Here is an 18921-nt window from a genome sequence, read left to right as displayed (position 1 = left end):
CTTGTGCTCCCCGATCTGTTGGAAGTCAAGAACTTGCTCCTGTCCCTAATGGAAGCTGTCGGAATGAAAGCCAAAGTCGGGAACCCCATATCATCTCAGAGGGGGCACCAAAAGGGTGATAATGTCAAATGATCCACAGTGAGCTGGATCCTTGGTTCAAGATCCCTGCACTGAACTACTTGAGCCAAGCAAGGGAGTGAACGAGCACTGTAAAGCGAACAGAGCTAATTCAAACAGGGCACATGCCCATTGGGGTAAAGGGTCCCCCTATAACCTAATTCCTCTTGGCCCCGCACTCACAAGGTCCTCACACCCAGTAGCCCCACGCCCATTGGGGCAAATATGTAGCCTGCAAGGAAACAGAATCCCCAGGGTCAATAAGATTCTGGTGAAGCCAATCAATGCCCAGGATGAAAATCCGTCAAATTTAGCTTGTGAACCAATTAGGCCCACAGGGGCATTAGCATCCAGGACTGTATTTCTGCACGGTGTACCCACTTCGGTCACAAAGTGGCTTGAAGTAAGGGAAGCAATACGGTACAAGTGTTTTCATTGGATGCGCTCAGTAGGGGGCTGTCATTTTTTACACAGGGAGCAGATTGTACACTGTTTCAGGACTTCAAACCCGGGGGATGATAAATTCGGCTCTATTGAGATAAGACTTTGTGACACTAAGGTGACTAGGGGCATTTTGAACACTATTCATACGGTTAACCCCCTTGTAAGCAGTGCAATCACTTTGAGCCCATACTCCTGAAGTACAAAGCCACCTGGGAGTTTATAGACTAAAGCAAATGCAGCCTCACTGGGATCAAGGTCTATTGGGCCTTTTCCACCCATGGCCCAGGGCTCGATTTCGTCTAAGAATTCACCACATTGTATAAAGAAGTTATTCGACTGCTAAGAGCATCTTGCTCCATGTCATCTTACTGTGCCCATGTCTGTAATGGGTTGGCTTCAAATTATTTGAAATGTATGCGTTTGTTGTCAAATCCCTTATGGCGTGAAGCCGCAATAAAGTTATATCATCGCTAAATATCACCCTCTCCTTGGAACAATGGATTCCCACAAGGAAAATAATAGAAAATAAAACGGAAGCCCAGAGGTCTCCCAGCAGCACTGCACAGAGAGTGCTGTGTGTTGCAAAAGTCAGACCGATGCCACAAAACTTAGAGGAAAGCATTACTCCAAGAAAAAGGTATGAAAAGAAATATTAAAGAATCCCAAAAATAGGGTAAAAGAAGGAGTGGGTGTGGAAAAAGTTTCCCACTCGATCAGGAGAACAGACCAAAAATCCAGTAGTCCAGCAAAAAGTGCTGGGGACTTGCATGTGAAGGAGATTTCACATAAAAATGAAAATCTGCTTAATATTTTGATAACTTGTGGAGTGAACCAATCCACGCCTGTAACTGTACTCTGATCGTGCCTGGTCGCTGAACTACAGCAAAAGTTCAACCATGTAGATCACCTACAAAGGTTCCTGAAAATCGCTTGCTTTAAAAACCAGATGCCTACGAACCTCCCAGGGCTACTAGTCTACCAAACCCCAAATAAGTCCCAGTTGGGAGACTGTGAAAAACGTAAACTTTTTTTTCTTTATTACAATAGCCGATCTTGTTTTAAGAAATGTGTCTTGGACTTTACTTAACATAAGACAATTGAGCACAAGGCATTCCAACTCGGAGGACAAGGGCAAACTACTTTCTTCAGTGCATCTCTGAAGCTTAGCTTCAACTAATCTTTCCTTCATTGTCTCTCAGAGGCATACCTAATTTTCTTGTCAAGGTGTCAAAACTCAACATCTACAGCAGGTGTGCACAACTGATTTTGACTGAGGGCCAAAAGTACCTTACATGCTGCCTATAGTGGGCCGAAAAGTAAATGTGGGTGGAGCGGTAGGCGTGGCAGGAGGCGTATTCAACCCCCCCATTTTTATTAAACACATGGAAAAAAACACATTTCAGAGGTGTAACTGTCTTTATTTGTCAAACTTAAATTTTGTACTACACATTTTCCATTGTTATCATTTATTTCTATTCAGTAATTTCATATTGTCTGTTTAATTAAAGTATATATATTTTATTGACCCTTGATTGTATATTCCCTTATTTTGGACTGCTTTACTTTGCCGTTTAGGTTGGCCAAGAGGAGTATGGCCTTCGTTTCCACAAAAAGCAAAGGATGTACATTTCCCAACTACCTGTTTTAGCTTTACTATTGGGTTCACTCTTGCATAGTGCAACACTATGCCCCATGGCCCCCACCCCCCAACCAAACACTATGCCCCATGGCCCCCACCCCCCAACCAAACACTATGCCCCATGGACCCCAACCAAACACTATGCCCTATGGCCCGCACCCCCCAACCAAACACTATGCCCTATGGCCCGCACCCCCCAACCAAACACTATGCCCCATGGCCCCCACTCCTCAACCAAACACTATGCCCCATGGGCCCCACCCCTCAACAAACACTAAGCCCCATGGCCCCCAGCCCCCAACCAAACACTATGCCCCATGACCCCCACCCCCAAAATACTATGCCCCATGGGACTCACCCCTCAACCAAACACTATATATTTATTTGCATTTGTATAGCGCACTTCCAGCCCAGAGGCATTGAGACGCTGTTACATGAGATTTGTAGGAATTTTGATTTAGTGGTAACATGTGACCAGGGTGGTCTCTTAGGTACAGGTACATTACTAGTAGGTGACTTCATTGATGACAGGTGAGGTCAGCAGTTACATACGTCAGTAAGTTTTACATAGCAGAACTTATAATAGATTTTGCATAGCAGTCCTTATTACAACAGTTATAGTAGACGTTATACAATTAAACAAATAGCTTAGTTTTGATTGCTTTGCGGAATGCTTGGTGGGACTCATCATTCTTAGGTGAGTGGGAAGGGCATTCCAATGAGAAGCGGCCATCGTGGGAAAGCTAGAGCCAACGGTGCGGACTTTCAGTGTCTTGGGAGTGAGAATCATGTTAGAGTAACCCTTTCTCAAAGGTCTCGTGGAAGTATGTTTAGTGATTCTTTGGGCAAGGTAGGGGGCTCCAACATCATGGAGGCATTTATGTGTGAGGGAGAGGGTTTTGAAAACAATTCTCTCTTTGACAGGAAGCCAATGGGCCTGCCTTCTCACTTCCGAAATGTGGTCTTTCCTCCATGTTCCTGTGGCGGCCCTAAGGGCGTTGTTCTGAACCATTTGGAGCTTATCCAGGTTTTTGCAAGAGGTCCCTACGAGGAGGGCATTGCAATAATCAAGCATTGATCCAATTATTGCCCTAGCAATGATAAGGCAGTTCTGGCGGGATAAGAACGGTCTAGCTGCGTTAAGAACTTTGGAGTAGTAGGCCGATGAGGAGGCGATGGCGTTAACCTGCTTGTCCATGGTCAGAAAGTGCCTCGGCATTGTTGGAGACCTTGATGGGAATATTGTCGATAGTGAAGGACAGGTACTGCTGATCAAGATTGGCCAAGGTAGTGGGTGAGCCAATTTAATAGTTCAGTTTTTTCACTATTGAGTCATAACCAATTATCCGCCATCCAGGACTAGATAGTAGAGTATATGTTGGTGAGAGTGATCATATCTTCCTTGTAGTTGCCAGTGAGTGGGATAAGCACCTGTGTGTCATCCGCACAGTTAGTGTACGAGATGCACAAGGAATCGAGGATGCTGAACAGAGGCCTCGTGAAGAGGTTGTAGAGAGGGGGCGCCACTCCTCAACAAACACTAAGCCCCATGGCTCCCATGCCCCAGCCAAACACTATGCCCCATGGGCCCCACCCCTCAACCAAACACTAAGCCCCATGGCTCCCATGCCCCAACCAAACACTATGCCCCATGGCTCCCATGCCCCAACCAAACACTATGCCCCATGGCCCCCACCCCACCCCTCATCTTAGCATACAAACTAACAAGCATACACCATGCACCCATACAGACCCGACCCCCCCACCCCAGCATACAAACTAACAAGCATACACCATGCATACATACACCCATACCGACGCCAACCCCAACCCATCTCAGCATACATACCCATAAAGACCGAACACCCCCCCACCCCTGCATCTCATCATACACTACCCATCCATACAATAACAAACATATAGACAGACCCGAAAACCCCCACATCTCAACATACACTGCACATACAATAACATACAGACAGACCAGAACCCCCATCCCCTATCTCAGCATACACTGCCCATCCACACAATAACACCCATACAGACCCGAGCCCCTCCCACCCCATCTCAGCATACACTGCACATATATACAATAACACCCATACAGACCCAAACCACCCCACCCCCACATCTAAACATACACTGCACATACATACAAAAACCCATACAGACCCGAACCACCCCACCCCCACATCTAAACATACACTGCACATACATACAAAAACAAACACCCATACAGACCCGAACCACCCCACCCCCACATCTAAACATACACTGCACATACATACAAAAACCCATACAGACCCGAACCACCCCACCCCCACATCTAAACATACACTGCACATACATACAAAAACAAACGCCCATACAGACCCGAAGCCCCCACCCCATCAAAGCATACACTGCCCATCCACACAATAACATACATACAGACAGACCCGACACCCCCACCCCCACAGCTCAACATACACTGCACATACAATAACACCATACAGACCCGAACCACTCCCACCCCCATCTCAGCATACACTGCTCAGACACACCAATACAAACAGACCAGACACCCCCCACCTCAACATACATTGCACATATATACAAAAACAAACTCTCATACAGACCAGACACCCCCCCATCCCGCATCTCAACATACATATAAAAACAAACATACAGGCAGACCCGACACATCCACCCCACCCCCGCATCAACATACACAAACAAACAGGGAGGACAGACCCAACACATTTCCCCCACCCCTGCAGCTCAACATACACAGAAACATACAGGCAGGACAGACCAGACACCCCCCCATCTCAATATACACTGCACATACATACTAAAACAAACACCCATTCACCAAACACCCCCTCAACCACCCATATATACTTACCAGACGTGCTAGAAGGCAAGCTAGCTGGAACGCTGGCAATGTTTCTGGTACTACGGCTGGCGTGGCAAGGCTGAAATGCCTTCCGGCATCAAGCCTTACTGACCACGCCAGCCGTAGTGCTGGCCCTCCACTGGTGCTGCCCAGACGTCCTACGTGGCTCATAGGAGCAACGTGGTGTGTGTGCACTGAGCATATGAGGGTCAGTGTTTTGTCCGGCACAAACAGTCTTTTCCTAATGGAGGGGGGCCGGTGCTCCTGGCAGGCCGCTCTCCATTAGGAAAATCTTTGTTGCTGTCGGGCCGGACGAAATAGCATGGTGGGCCGCAACTGGTCCGCAGGCTGTAAATTGTGCACCTGTGATATACAGGGTTCTTAAAAAACTGTTTCTTAACAGGGCAAGAAAGTGCAGAGACAACGGGACCCTTTTTTAAAAAAAATGTATTCATAATTTAGCATTTGCAATCCATCAAATACAAGCAGTATACAACAATGTTGACCAAATAGAATACAGGTAAAAAACAAATAAAGGGTAAGGTAAGTAATCCAATGAGAGATCTTGCAAAAGCAGAACATAGCAAACAAATCAAAACATCTCATATTGTTGTAATAATACAGAATATCCTAACCCCCACTTTACACACTTGTCCCCAAACACAACACAAGAAAAGACAGGACAAACAACATGAGCAAACACTAGGTGCAAAAAGGGAGGGTGAGCCAAACCAGCATACACACATTATAAAATTCCATTAACAGTAACATTTTAGACATATAAGTCATTGAGAATACCCCAAATTAATTGATAGTCTTCAACCACATTTTTTTTGGCATATAAAACTTTTTCCCTGGCAGCCAATAGCAACATACTCTGAACTCAATCCTCAAGTTGGGGTTTCGCATTAGATTTCCATTTCCTCAAAATATGTTTCTTAGCCAGTAACAATGCTTTGTATGTCCAATTTTTCACTCCAGCTGATAACTTCAAACCATTTGGGAATAAGCCCAGAACACAGAATAGTGGGGTACGTGGCAGTACTGACTGGGTTGCAAACTGCATTCGGGAGAGGACTTGTTCCCAGTATTGAGATGCTTGCGCACAGGACCAAAACATATGGGTATTGGTTCCAATTTTCTTTTTGCAGTTCCAGCAAATATCAGGTTTGCATAGTTTCATCCTCCACAGCGACCAATGCAGACAAGCTATAACCCTCTGTTGTGTATAACGTAAATCCAGGTCCAGTTTGAATTTCTTCAGGCTTTTACACATTAACGAACAGTTGGAATCAGATATCTGCACATACAAACTCCCAAGGTTTTCGATCTGGTCGTTCCAAGGGCACTTTAGAGGTGACAGAGTAGGCAGTAGACCACGGATGCAGAGAGGGGGCAGTTCTTCAACATGACATATAGGCTAGGTGGGTCATGGATCTTGGCACATAATTGCAAGATAATGGATGTCAAAATTCTTTGTAGCACTATATACTTTGATCTTTTATAACTACGTAATTCATATTTAAATTTCAAGAAGCCAAAGTCTAATAAGGTACTATTCTCTAGAACATGTTTCAGCTTCCAAATACCTGCAAGCTACCATGTGCGCCAATTCAACATCTTTTTGTCCACCGTAATCGCTAGATTCTTCCAGATACAGGACTCCAGAGATAGCAGGATGTTTGACTCAGGTATGCGATTGCAAGTTTCCATTCAGAAACCATATGTCGTACTGGGAGGGATGTCAATGAGTCGATAATCCAATTTAAGAAGACAATTCAAGAGTATAGGAGACACAACCTCCTTTTCCATGCCTACCCACATAGGGGCTGACTGATAATTGTCATTAATCCAGTGATGTAGATTACTCAAGCAGAAAGCAGAATGATATTTCCGCACATCTGGAAAACCAAAGCCTCCTTCCCCCACTGAACGCAAAAGAATTGACATTGGAATTTTCAGGTGAACTCAACTCCTCCATAAAAAGTCTCCAAATACCTTCTTAATTTCTCCTAACAAAGACTGTGAAAGATACTGAACAGATATAAAATCTTAGGAAGCATGGTCATCTTAATCGTGCCAATTTTCCCCCAAATTTTAAGGTGGATCCTAGACCATCTTTTACAGTCTGAAATCATGTGCCTGAGTGTAAGACGCATGTTATTTTCCAGCATATGAATGATATCCCTAGATACATGAATGCCTAAATGTACAAATCCTTCTCTAATCCATCAGAACTCATTTCCAGGAACACAACTTTTGTTACACATTAGGGTGATTGGAAACATTTCGTTCTAAGATATATTCATTTTAAAGTTCGATATGTTAGCAAAACGATGAAATAGTTCCAATGCATTCCAAAATTAGTACTGTGGATTTGAAAGAAACAGGAGGAGATCATCTGCATATAATAGTACTTTAGACACAAGTGCCACATTTAATACCTTGGATGTTTGTCATTTAAGCTAAGTTCTGCCGCTAAAGGTTCTATAGATATATTAAACAAAAGAGGAGATAAAGGGCATCCCCGATTTGTTCCACGCTGTATATTAAAGGCAGTAGATTTAGCCCAATTCACTAAAATCTGAGTGTTTGCCCTACTATGCAGTGCATGAAAGAACTGCATAAAGACCGGGCCAAAGAGAAAATGTTCCAATATAAACCTTAAATAAACCCAGTTTACACGATCAAACGCCTTCTATGCGTCCACACTCACTGCCATTAATGGTTTATGCGTATCCTTATTAAAATTAATCCATCACCTCCCGCATGTTATCATAGCTATAATGGCCCTGTATAAAAGCAGTCTGATTTCCAGGAATACAACAAAGGTAGCAGGCGCCCCTCTCTCGGAAGAACAAGGCATGATAACGTGTTCAGTGGTTATTAACCACATTGAGAGTTCGCAGCCATCTGCTTTTTGCTCACTGTACCTTTCACAGATGGGAAATATCCATTTGCATATCAGTCTTTGTCCCACCCACATGGGCAGTCCAGCACCGAAATGCTATGGCAATTCCTCTCTGAACAAGAGTACCACCAGCAACCACATACACGCGTTTCAGCCTTGTTGGGCATCATCAGTGAGGTGAAGCTGAGCCTCTCTAAGCACAGTGAGCAGGGAGTCCACGTCTGGTTGCCCCCAGGTAACCTAGGGTGACCAACCCCAAGTTCCTTCAAAGAATTCAACAAAGGTAGCAGGCGCCCCTCTCTCGGAAGAACAAGGCATGATAACCTGTTCAGTGGTTGTTAACCACATTGAGAGTTCGCAGCCATCTGCTTTTTGCTCACTGTACCTTTCACAGATGGGAATCACCATTTGCATATCAGTCTTTGTCCCTCCCACATGGGCAGTCCAGCACCAAAATGCTATGGCAATTCCTCTCTGAACAAGAGTACCACCAGCAACCCCATACACGTGTTACCTGGGGGCAACCAGACGTGGACTCCCTGCTCACTGTGCTTAGAGAGGCACAGCTTGTTGGGATGATGCCCAACAAGGCTGAAACACGTGTATGGGGTTGCTGGTGGTACTCTTGTTCAGAGAGGAATTGACATAGCATTTCGGTGCTGGACTGCCCATGTGGGTGGGACAAAGACTGATATGCAAATGGATATTTCCCATCTGTGAAAGGTACAGTGAGCAAAAAGCGTGTGCTGCAAACTCATCTCAGAACAGGTTATCATGCCTTGTTCTTTCTGGAGAGGAGCGCCTTCTACCCTTTTTTTTTTAAATTATTTCCAGGAATAATTTGTGGTAATATTAAACCCAGTCTAAGTCAGGCCTGCCTCTTTAATTACTCACCCCTGACTCCACTTATCTCTCTCAGGCAGCAGAATAGGCAGAGCTCATTGTCTGGCTGCGGTTTAGCCTATGTAGCTTTCGCGGGCAGCAAGTCTTTCCGGGTCAGCTGACTGGCGTGACGTGACTTCCGGCATCACAAAGCGTGTTGGGAGGTGTAGTTCCTCCATGCCTTTAGCCACCACTGCAAAATCCAATGCAACGTGTGCTGCCACAATTGGTGGCGCGGACCGCATGCCCAGACAGTACCCCCTTGTCAAGGACTGACCGCCAGACGGTTGAATACCATGGCCACGTAACAAAATCGGGCAACAAGTCGAGGTGCATGTACCTGCAAAGGAGAATTCAAAGAGTGGTTCTCGGGGCCACACCCCTTCGATTCTAGGACGACATACAATTAACCAATGGCGAAGGCGAGCATCCACGATAGCTTGAACCTCATGCTCTTCAAATCCGTCAACACTTAGGGGAGCAGGTCTCTTGTGTAAACGTGCGTCAGCAGAACAGGGTTTAATTATGATAAATGTAAGACCAAACGAATCCTCCACTTTTTTAGCAATGATAATCGCATCATCACCGAACTTATCACCTGCAGCACAGAATAGGGTCCACATTCTTAAGAAATAATTTACGTGATCCATGCAATTTCAAATGCTGTGTAGACAGCCAACTTCTATCTAATATCCAGGAGTCACAGACCTATGTGTATCAGACTAAGGTTTCCAAGTTTCTTGTGCAATGACAAGATGTTCTTGTACATCAGAATATACAGTGCGCATGTGCTGTGCAGTCTCAGCTGCGGCTGGTACTGTATTGTCTTGGGTAGCATTTATGGTAGCATCTGTGGGTGACACCCTTAGGAAGTAAAGAAGGGAGATACTTTAGTGGAAGAATGAAGAGCATTATTACATGCAAACTCAGCGGTTCCTTGATGTAAACTGTGGTCCCCGATCTGTTACTACAACCAATGGCAGGCCATGTAAGCAGAAAACATGAAGAAGAAAAAAGAGACCAGAGCCGCTTGGAGCACTCCTCTGTAATCTAAGAAATGGCCCATCTTTGTAAAAATGTAACCACTTGGATAGTATCGTATTTGTCAACAGGGGGTTGCTCTACTATAAAATCCATGGACAAAGAGTGCCACATAGTCATAGATACTGGTATAGAACTCAATAATCCAACGAGTTTCCCCATTTGACTCTTGCCCGGAGCACATACTGCACATGTGAGGAGGTATTTGCAAAGGTCGGCTCTCACAGGGCCACCATGTTGAACGTTGTAATAACTCCAATGTTTTCAACAGGTCTGGATGTCCTGCTAACTTGGTATTGTGACACCAAGTACAGGCTTGTTGTCAAAGCTTCTTGTGGGGAGATACAACAGTGAATGCTGATAAAGGAGTCCCTGTTTTTCTTCTGCCCCTTTTGGTACTTCTAAGGAAACCAAGGTCTTCCATGCATATAATCATTGCACCATGTCCAGCTGAGAGGTACAGTGACATTAGGTGTTCTGGAGTTGGATATTTTCTTCCGTCTGATCCTCAGTATTGTTGGTATCAAATTGATGGAAAAGGCATCTGCCTCCCCGTTCTTAGTGCCATGACAATAGATGATTTAGACGTTGTAGGCAGAAAACAAAACAATTGCCAACCGGGCTTGTAGGACATTAGTAAACTGTACTTAGGGCCTATAGGTTTTTGTGGTCAGTTAGTACTTGCTTTTGCCCTTGCAAATGGTTCCTCCATTCCTGAAAGGCATAGACAACAGTTCTTTATCTGTGATTTTGTAATGACTTTCGGCAGCAATACGTTTGTGTGGATAATAACCAGATGTAAACAGTGAGTGGCACTGCATTTATGCGCTAGATCCGCCCAACCGCTGCACTGCATTTATGCGCTAGATCCGCCCAACCGCTACATCAGAAGTATCTGCTTGGACAACAAACAGGGCTTTGGGATCGGGGTGTAGCAAGCCTGATTTGCATATTGTCTTTACTCTTCTGTAATGGCTTGGCAGGCGAAGAAAAATGGTCTGGAGGGTTGCCCAGAGCAATGCCAGAGGTTAAGATTCATTCTAAACCTTCCAGCCATCACGTCTTTGGTTTTGCAACACATACGCTGACATAAATGTAGTTTTGAGACCATTAAATGCTTTTTGAGCCTTGGTTCCCCATTTAAATGGTCAAGATTTTTGTGTTAACGTGGTGAGGGGAAACAACTATTGATGAAAAACCTTGTATGAAGTGTCTATAGACATTTGAAAAACCCCAACACGGACTACAAACCTTTTATGCTTGTTGGTACCACCAAGGTCAACACTGCCTGGACTTTAGCGGCATCCATAGCCACTCCGACATGAGCCAGAACGAATCCCAAAAATTCTACCTTATTTGAGTGAATCACACATTTGAGTTTTGCAATGAATCGATGGGCACATAACCTAGTAAGAACTTCCCTGACATGTGTGATGTGTTGTGTCAGAGATGAGGAATACATCAAGATATATGAAGACAAATACATAAAATATATCCCAGAACACATCATTTATAAAATGTTGAAATGTAGCCGGGGCATTAGACAAACTAAATGGCATGACGTTATATTCAAATAAACCATAACTCGTGCGGAAAGGCAGTCTTCCACTCGTCCCAGCCCGAACACGAACCTAATGATATGTGCCAGATAAATTCAGTTTGGTATATACAACCGAGCCTTGAACCTGATCTAACAAAAGAGATATGAGGGGGTGAAGGGTACATGTTCTTCATGATTATCACATTCATACCTCTATAAATAAAAAAAAAGGCCCTTAATTCCCCTCCTTTTTTGGGACGAAAAATAGAGGTGATGCTGCTGGAGACTTTGAGTTTCTGATAAACCACTGTGCAAGGAATCATCAAATATTCACCTAGATGGAGGTCATCTGCCCGAGTGAGAGGATTAGGATATATACGGCTACATGGTGTACGAGACCCTGGTACTCTGTGCGTAGGTAATCGATCTGCTTCCTTTTTATCGAATACACCTAGAAAGTCTTGATAACAATAAGGGAGCATGTTTTGGAATGAATCAATATCACGAACAGCCAAAGAAAAGAGTTTGACTGGGGCTTCCAGTGTTGATTGCACCAGGAAGACTGTGTTGCTCGCAATGCGAGGAGTGAAGTGTTATCTTTTCTTCCCCATCTACACTGTGATTATGCATTTTTAACCAAGACAAACAATACCAAAATGTAGTGCAGCAATAATATCAAAGATACGTCCTTCAGTATGATCAGGAATACAAGTCAAAGTCAATGCTTCCGTACTGTGAGTAATCGTACACAAGGCTAATGCAGTGCTATCAACAGCCCTAACCAGTTCTGGTTGTCTCTTCAGGACCATCAGTATGTGATAGTGCTGGGCAAAAGAAATATCCATATCAATACCAGACGAACCAAGTCAAGCAAAGCCTCAGTGGATATTGCGTCCTTAACATCAATTTTCAAAAGTATAGGAACTGCAGAGTGAGTTGTGGACATTTCGGTCTGGCGTAGAGCACACATGCTTTCTAGGCTCATCCCACATGCCCCCTATATGTATGAGCCCGGTCGTTTACTGGATGACATTTAGGTTTGATCAGGCACTCTCATACAAAGTGCACCTACTTGCCACAATACAGCAGGGCCTTCTGTCACTGTTTTTTCTCTTAATTGGTCAAATGACCTCTTATACCCCCAATCTGGATAGGTTCAGAATGATCCTCTACAATGGATGGGGTGGTGCCAGCGATCTAGACTAGAAGAGGAAATCAAGAGCCTGACCAACCATGCAGAAAGGGAATCGTGGATAAGCAACGAAGAGGGTCATTTCCTCAGAAAAAGCCACCCTAAAAAGGCGGCTTTTTATATTCTGCCCAAAATTCATAAAAGGATGTCAGACCCACCAGGGAGGCCTATAGTGGCGGCAATAGACTCCTTATTGTAACCACTCTATGTTTGTGGAATTTTTTCTCAAACCTTTTGTGGGGAAGATGCCATCTTACGTAAAAGATTCAGGAGATATGATAAGAATAACTCAGAACCTAGTGCTAGAGGACAATGATATCCTAGTCACAATGGATGTAGAGTCACTCTACACCTCCATCCCCCAGACAGAATGTCTGGAGGTGCTGGGTAGAATTCTGAATACAAGACCAGAACCACATACTCCACCCACTGAGTTTATACAAGAATGTGCACGGATTGCGATGACTGAGAACTTCTTTTTATTCAAGCAAACCCTTTTTAAGCAAAGAAAGGTTGTCAGCATGGGGTCTACCTTTGCGCCAGATGTGGCAAATTTGTTAATGGCGGAATACGAAGAGAAATATATTTTGGGTGAACATAGCCTTCTGAAACAACAAGGTGATCTGTGCCAAGGCCTTCGGGCTTGGTACAGATACATCAATGATGTGTTTATGATATGGAGGGGCGCAAATGAAACACTGAACCAATTCCATCAGTGGCTAAACACATGTGATAACAATATCAAATTCACAATGGAATGGCATAAAAATCAGGTAAGTTTTCTAGATCTACTCATTAGAAAGTCACATCAGCAGTTAGTCACTACCCTCTTTCGGAAAACAACTGATAAAAACACACTACTACACTACTCTAGCTTTCACCCAGTGGGACTACGCCAGAATTTACCCTATGGTCAGTTTTTAAGGATACGGAGAAACTGCACCGACAAGGATGAATACAAAAAACATGCAGAGGATCTAAAAGGAAGGCTATTAGACAGAGGTTATCGAATGTTGGTAAAGAATAATCTAAAAAGGGCTCGAACAGAAACAGAGAAGAATGCTTGGTGCCGAAAGAAAAAAAAGAAACAAGACAGATTAGTGTGTGTTACTACTTTTAATCCGGTAAGCAATGAAATCAAAAAGATTGTAAACCGAAATTGGGACCTTATAAAACAAGCAGGAAGTCTCTCGAAGAAACCCATGTTTGCCTTTAAAAAGAATCTAAATCTTAGACAACGTCTAGTGCACACTTAGAGATTTGAATTCGGAACAAACTATATTGAACCAATGGGGTTTACCCCCAATTACAGGCCATCATAAATGCAGCAACTGTGTGTCCTGTCCTGTCCACCGACGGAGACCAGGCATGAGTTCAATTATGGGGCGACAAAATGGAAAATGAAAACACACACAAACTGTCGTACTAAGAACACTATCTATATTATCAGATGCCCCTGCAATTTGTTGTATGTGGGAAAAATAATCAGAGAGGTGAGACAGCGAATAGGGGAACACCGTAGCTGTATTCGGAACAAAATAGCGGAAAAACCCTTGGTGGACCACTTTAGTCTGAAACAACATAAAGACACCAACCTGAGATGGTTTGTGTTACAGACTATCAGACTACCAAAAAGAGGCGGGGACATGTCAACTATGCTCCACAAATTGGAACAACGATGGATATATCGTTTAGACACGGTGAAGAATGGCCTGAATGTTTCGGTGGAATGAGGTGTGCTTTGATAACGCACTAAATACATGTGTAATGTGCTAGAATCTTTTTTCTCTCTATATGCACAAATATGAGAATCTTGCGTTCGTATTATATCCAGAACATTGAGATATGTTAATGCACATCTAATACAATGTCAGTATATGAGAGCATTGAGTAGTTTGAGATTTTTTATCCTTCATTTACTGTTCCAAGAGTAGATACAGTTATTCCCACGGGGTCCGATTTCTATGAGATACTAGGTATTCCCGAGTAGGGTTAGTAAATGAAAGTATAGGGGTCCTTTTGGAAATATGTGATTCAATATGTGATTCAATAATAAGTAAGGAAAATGGTTAAAATCTCTATGTGCACGAACAAAATATTAAAAGCAGTCCGTTCTTTATCGCGACTAAAATGAAAGTGAAGTCCATTCTTTATGGCGACGACCGGAACACTAACAGCAGTCCTCTTTTCACTGCGACAACACGTAAGTACAAATAAATCCGCGCTACGCTTATGTAAACAATGCCAGAAGATAACGCTGGAAGACGAAAAGCAGGACGCCATGCAGCTGGGACCTAAAAAGAAGAAGCAAGGTAAGCGAGTCAGTGGGGATGGCCGCCTGTAAAACAACAGAGAGAACTAAATGGCGGGAGAGCACAGAGTAGAATACGGCTTCTACTAGATCGTGTCCAAAGCTCGGGTACATGAAGGGGTGTATACTAGAAAGGTCACCATGAGATGTGGGGAATAGCTCTAAGGGGTAGAGAGTAAGTAAAATAATATCGATCAGTTCGATGTAGAGTAACACGAACACACTAAGTGATTTTTTTCCCCCGTTTTGGCCCACAGATCATGTCAAACGAAATAACGACCGCAAGTGATATCGGCCACTTGTTAAGAATTGGTGCACAACGAGATCATAGCCGTTGTAAGTATCGAGTCGGCCCACATATATTTAAAAGAGAGACTCCGATAAACCCGCTTTGAAAGTGCTCTTTTCTTCCTTCTTTCCAGGGACCAATGAGAATTAATAGGTCCCTCCAGATTGAGCTGCGAAGAATCCCTCTTGAATAAAGAGTTTTAATGTCCTCTAGTAATACAGAAAAGGGAGACACAATCTAGTTGAGTAAGTAGAATGCTCCACAAGTAGTGTTCCAACATGTTTGTTTGCATCTTTGATGGGGCTAGATAAAGGTGGTTACTATACTGAGATGTAGACAGGATTAATCCAATTAACAATAGAATTGGGTGCTAAAAGAGTTTGTCACCCTTAGACGTTGTCATGACTACTATTGAGAATCATACCTTCACATTAATTGTGGTTCAAATAAGTGGGAATAGCATATGGTTAGCAGAGAATGTATGAAACTGAGTTTAATTGATTTTAGCGTGTTTTTAATATTATATATTGTATTTTAGGTGGCGATGCTCACCCTACTCGATGCTTATGGGAATAAGGAAACTCCCCTAAATTTGTCCTGAAGAAGGTTGTATGAACAAAGGGTCGATGAATGTTGACGTCCCGAAAAAAGACAACCGAAACACATGTAGACGAACGTCGGTGTAATTAGGAACACACAGACGGAACCATCAGATAATCGAATGGAGGACTTTTGTGCAATGTGGAATTAGGGTCGGAGGCCGTCCATATATGAGGCCATATATATTTACAGGTCAAAAATTTGATACGACAAAGCAAAAAACAGAATGAATGGTAGGAGTGACTGAGTACGAGTGGAACTTGTAGATACTTGCCTGTGGAAATGTTCCAGTATTTTATATGAATTTGATATGCAAATAAACGTTTTTAGAAATTGAAAATTGAACATTTATTGGTATTAATGAAAAAAATAAATGTATTGAGAGACTATTCCCGGTTCCATAGGTCACATTTTTTTGTTGACTGTTCTTTCTCTTACTTGTTCAAATGACCTCTTATACCCCCAATCTGGATAGGTTCAGAATGATCCTCTACAATGGATGGGGTGGTGCCAGCGGGATCGATCGGTACAGAGACTCGGTTTAACAGATACTTGCGCTCACCCCTTCTTTCTTCTAGACGATAATCTATCTGCAGGGTCAGATCCAATAACCTTGCATAGTTACTGGGTAACGAAGGGACAACTGCTAAGGCATCCTTCAAATTGCTACTTAACCCTTGAGAGAATTAAGCTGCGTTCTTTTCTTGGGGCCAAGAGGTTTCAGCAGTTAGCCGATTGAATCGAGCCACATAGGCGAGCAAATCCATCTTCTCTTGCATCAATTCTAGCAGTCCTAAATCTGTTGCTTGACCCCTATGTGAGGAATCAAAAACCCGATTCAGCTACTAGTGCCTAAAAGTCACATAATAGCAGATTATTGGCCTCCAACAGCAGGTTTGCCCAGGCTGCTGCCACTCCTTGTAGGTAAGATAGCGCAACGCTGCTTTTGATGGGGCAAAGACAGGGCCCACTTACTTCGTTGCAGAGCGAAGATCCAGCTCTGGCCGCGGTTTATCCTATGCGGCTTTCGTGGGCGCCGTGTCTTTCCAGGTCAGCTGACTGGCATGTCGTGACTTGCGGTGCACAATGCATGTTGGGAGGTGTAGTTCCTTCACACATTTAACGGTCATGGCAAAATCCAATGCTGTGTGCTGCGCAATTGTTGGTGCGTACCGTGTGCTCTGACAGGGACCTTGTCAAAGTGATGTAATGATTGGTACAGGCAGCCATAGCCTTTGTGTTGCTCCTTGTTTTCTTTTTCGATTCTCAAGCTATAGCAGCAATGCATTGCAGGCCTCTGCTAGACAGATACTGAGAAGATACCCATGTTTAGTCAAGGATATAAGCACTTAATACCTTTTAGGTGCAGTTATCCTTGTATTTGTGAAAATGGTTTTAGTGTGCATGTTTTCAGGAAATTCAATAGAATATTGTAAGAAATAAAGCAAGACTTGATTGGCCAATCAGGATTAGGGGGCTTTGTGCTTGTATCGACCTCTGTGAATATGAATCACAGAAGGGTTTCAAAACTAGCAGTAGTTCGGGGGACAGAGAAATTAATTACAAGAATTGCACACCATAACTCCTCTGCAGGTAGCGCTTTAGGCCACTTGCTAGTTGACATAAGCTGAATAGACCGCAGTATGACTGTGTAGGGTTCACATTCCCTTTCAGCACCAGTTTGTACATGTATGTACCTTTAAACGTTGCCTGAAACCACCCCATATACTCCCACTCATTCCAGAAGATCCCTGATGGATTTGTGGTGTTCCTTCTTCTCTAGGTCTCCCTCACCTGCCCATTTCTTCTGATTCCAGAAAAGCTTTGCCCCCGTTTCTCCAGAGGTGCAAGGCCTTGGATGTGCTATGGCAGGCACAGGCTGTGAAGTAATGCCATAAAACAATAGTCTTGGTTTACTTCGACCAATGGCACATTTTTCAGACCATGTATCACACAAAGATTTTCGTTTAATGTATGAATTTATTATTTTTTCAGTTTCTAAGCGCGGATCTGGGATTCGAACCTCTGTTGCTCTGCGTGGTCTTTCTTCCAAGACGAGTGAGTTACCCCTGTACTATCCTCTGTTCATAAAAAGTAGTTAGTATATAATTCCAAAGTTGCATTATGTTTATGAAAAATATGGGCAAGATGATTTTGGCCTAGCAAATGTGGCCCTCGCCCAGACAAGAGGTTCAGCCTGCATTTCTCAAGCTTGAATCCTGCAGCAAGGCCGACTAAGATCTTTACCCTTCCAAAGTCGATTAATGGAGTACCATTAAAACTGGTTACACACCAATTATCACCATGCTCAAAAGCAGAAAGAATCAAACATGAAGCACCATTTAAAAGGGGAACGCACTGTAAAATGCAGAAAACATCAAATACAAAGCAACTTTAAAAATATCAAGACAAATTCAGATTAGTTCAAAAGAATTACGCTTCTTGAAAAAAATAAGAACACTTCTATTAATTTGTTGAATAGAACAACAAAATTATTTAAAAGTCAAATCATGTTCCACAGAAAAGTAAAATAGAAACAAATAAATAGGATGCTTACTGTACGTGTCCATGGAGAAAACAAAGTTTGGATATGTCTGGTGCACATTTTGCAATTCTTGTACAGTTAGGTCTCTGAATTTGTACTACAAAGAGAAGAAAATAAATTTAAAAAACGAGCACGAAGAAAAACAAACAGTTTAAGTCATGAATGAACAATGGCAAGCAATTTTATTTTCGTAAAATGTTGCTACCAAGAAACTGCATGGGAACCATTTCACTTTGCAATTTAAAAAAGGAGCTTTTCATTTAAATTATTTTTTAAAAAGAGAGAGAGGGATCTGGCAACGTATCTTTAGAACATTACAACACCTTCCTCCCAACGAAACATTTTTAGGCTCCAGGCGCAGATGCAAAAGAAACCGGATCCAACGACTAGCTCGGGATTAAAGAGCTCCAAATGTTAGGAACGGAGCTTGATCAAACTGTAAAAGGGATATGAAAAGTGCTAGAAAACCAAGCAAAGGGAGGAGCCGAAGTTGAGGGGAAAGGGACAGCCGTGTTTACATACTGACGAATGA

The 18921-nt window shown here is 43.2% G+C and overlaps 1 protein-coding gene across 2 annotated transcripts in view; it reads right to left on the bottom strand.

The window, feature by feature from the left end:
- Positions 1-18921, bottom strand: part of UEVLD (UEV and lactate/malate dehyrogenase domains) — a 573150-nt gene that overhangs the window by 469239 nt on the left and 84990 nt on the right. For both annotated transcript variants that reach the window (XM_069623794.1, XM_069623795.1), the window contains exon 2: positions 18402-18486. In XM_069623794.1, the coding sequence (XP_069479895.1) occupies positions 18402-18486 (85 nt within the window). The remainder of the gene's footprint in view (positions 1-18401; positions 18487-18921) is intronic.

Source organism: Ambystoma mexicanum, chromosome 11 (genome assembly GCF_040938575.1).
Source record: "Ambystoma mexicanum isolate Mex_15411 chromosome 11, UKY_AmexF1_1, whole genome shotgun sequence".
Classification (NCBI taxonomy): domain Eukaryota; kingdom Metazoa; phylum Chordata; class Amphibia; order Caudata; family Ambystomatidae; genus Ambystoma; species Ambystoma mexicanum.
This window is presented reverse-complemented; position numbering and strand designations above follow the sequence as displayed.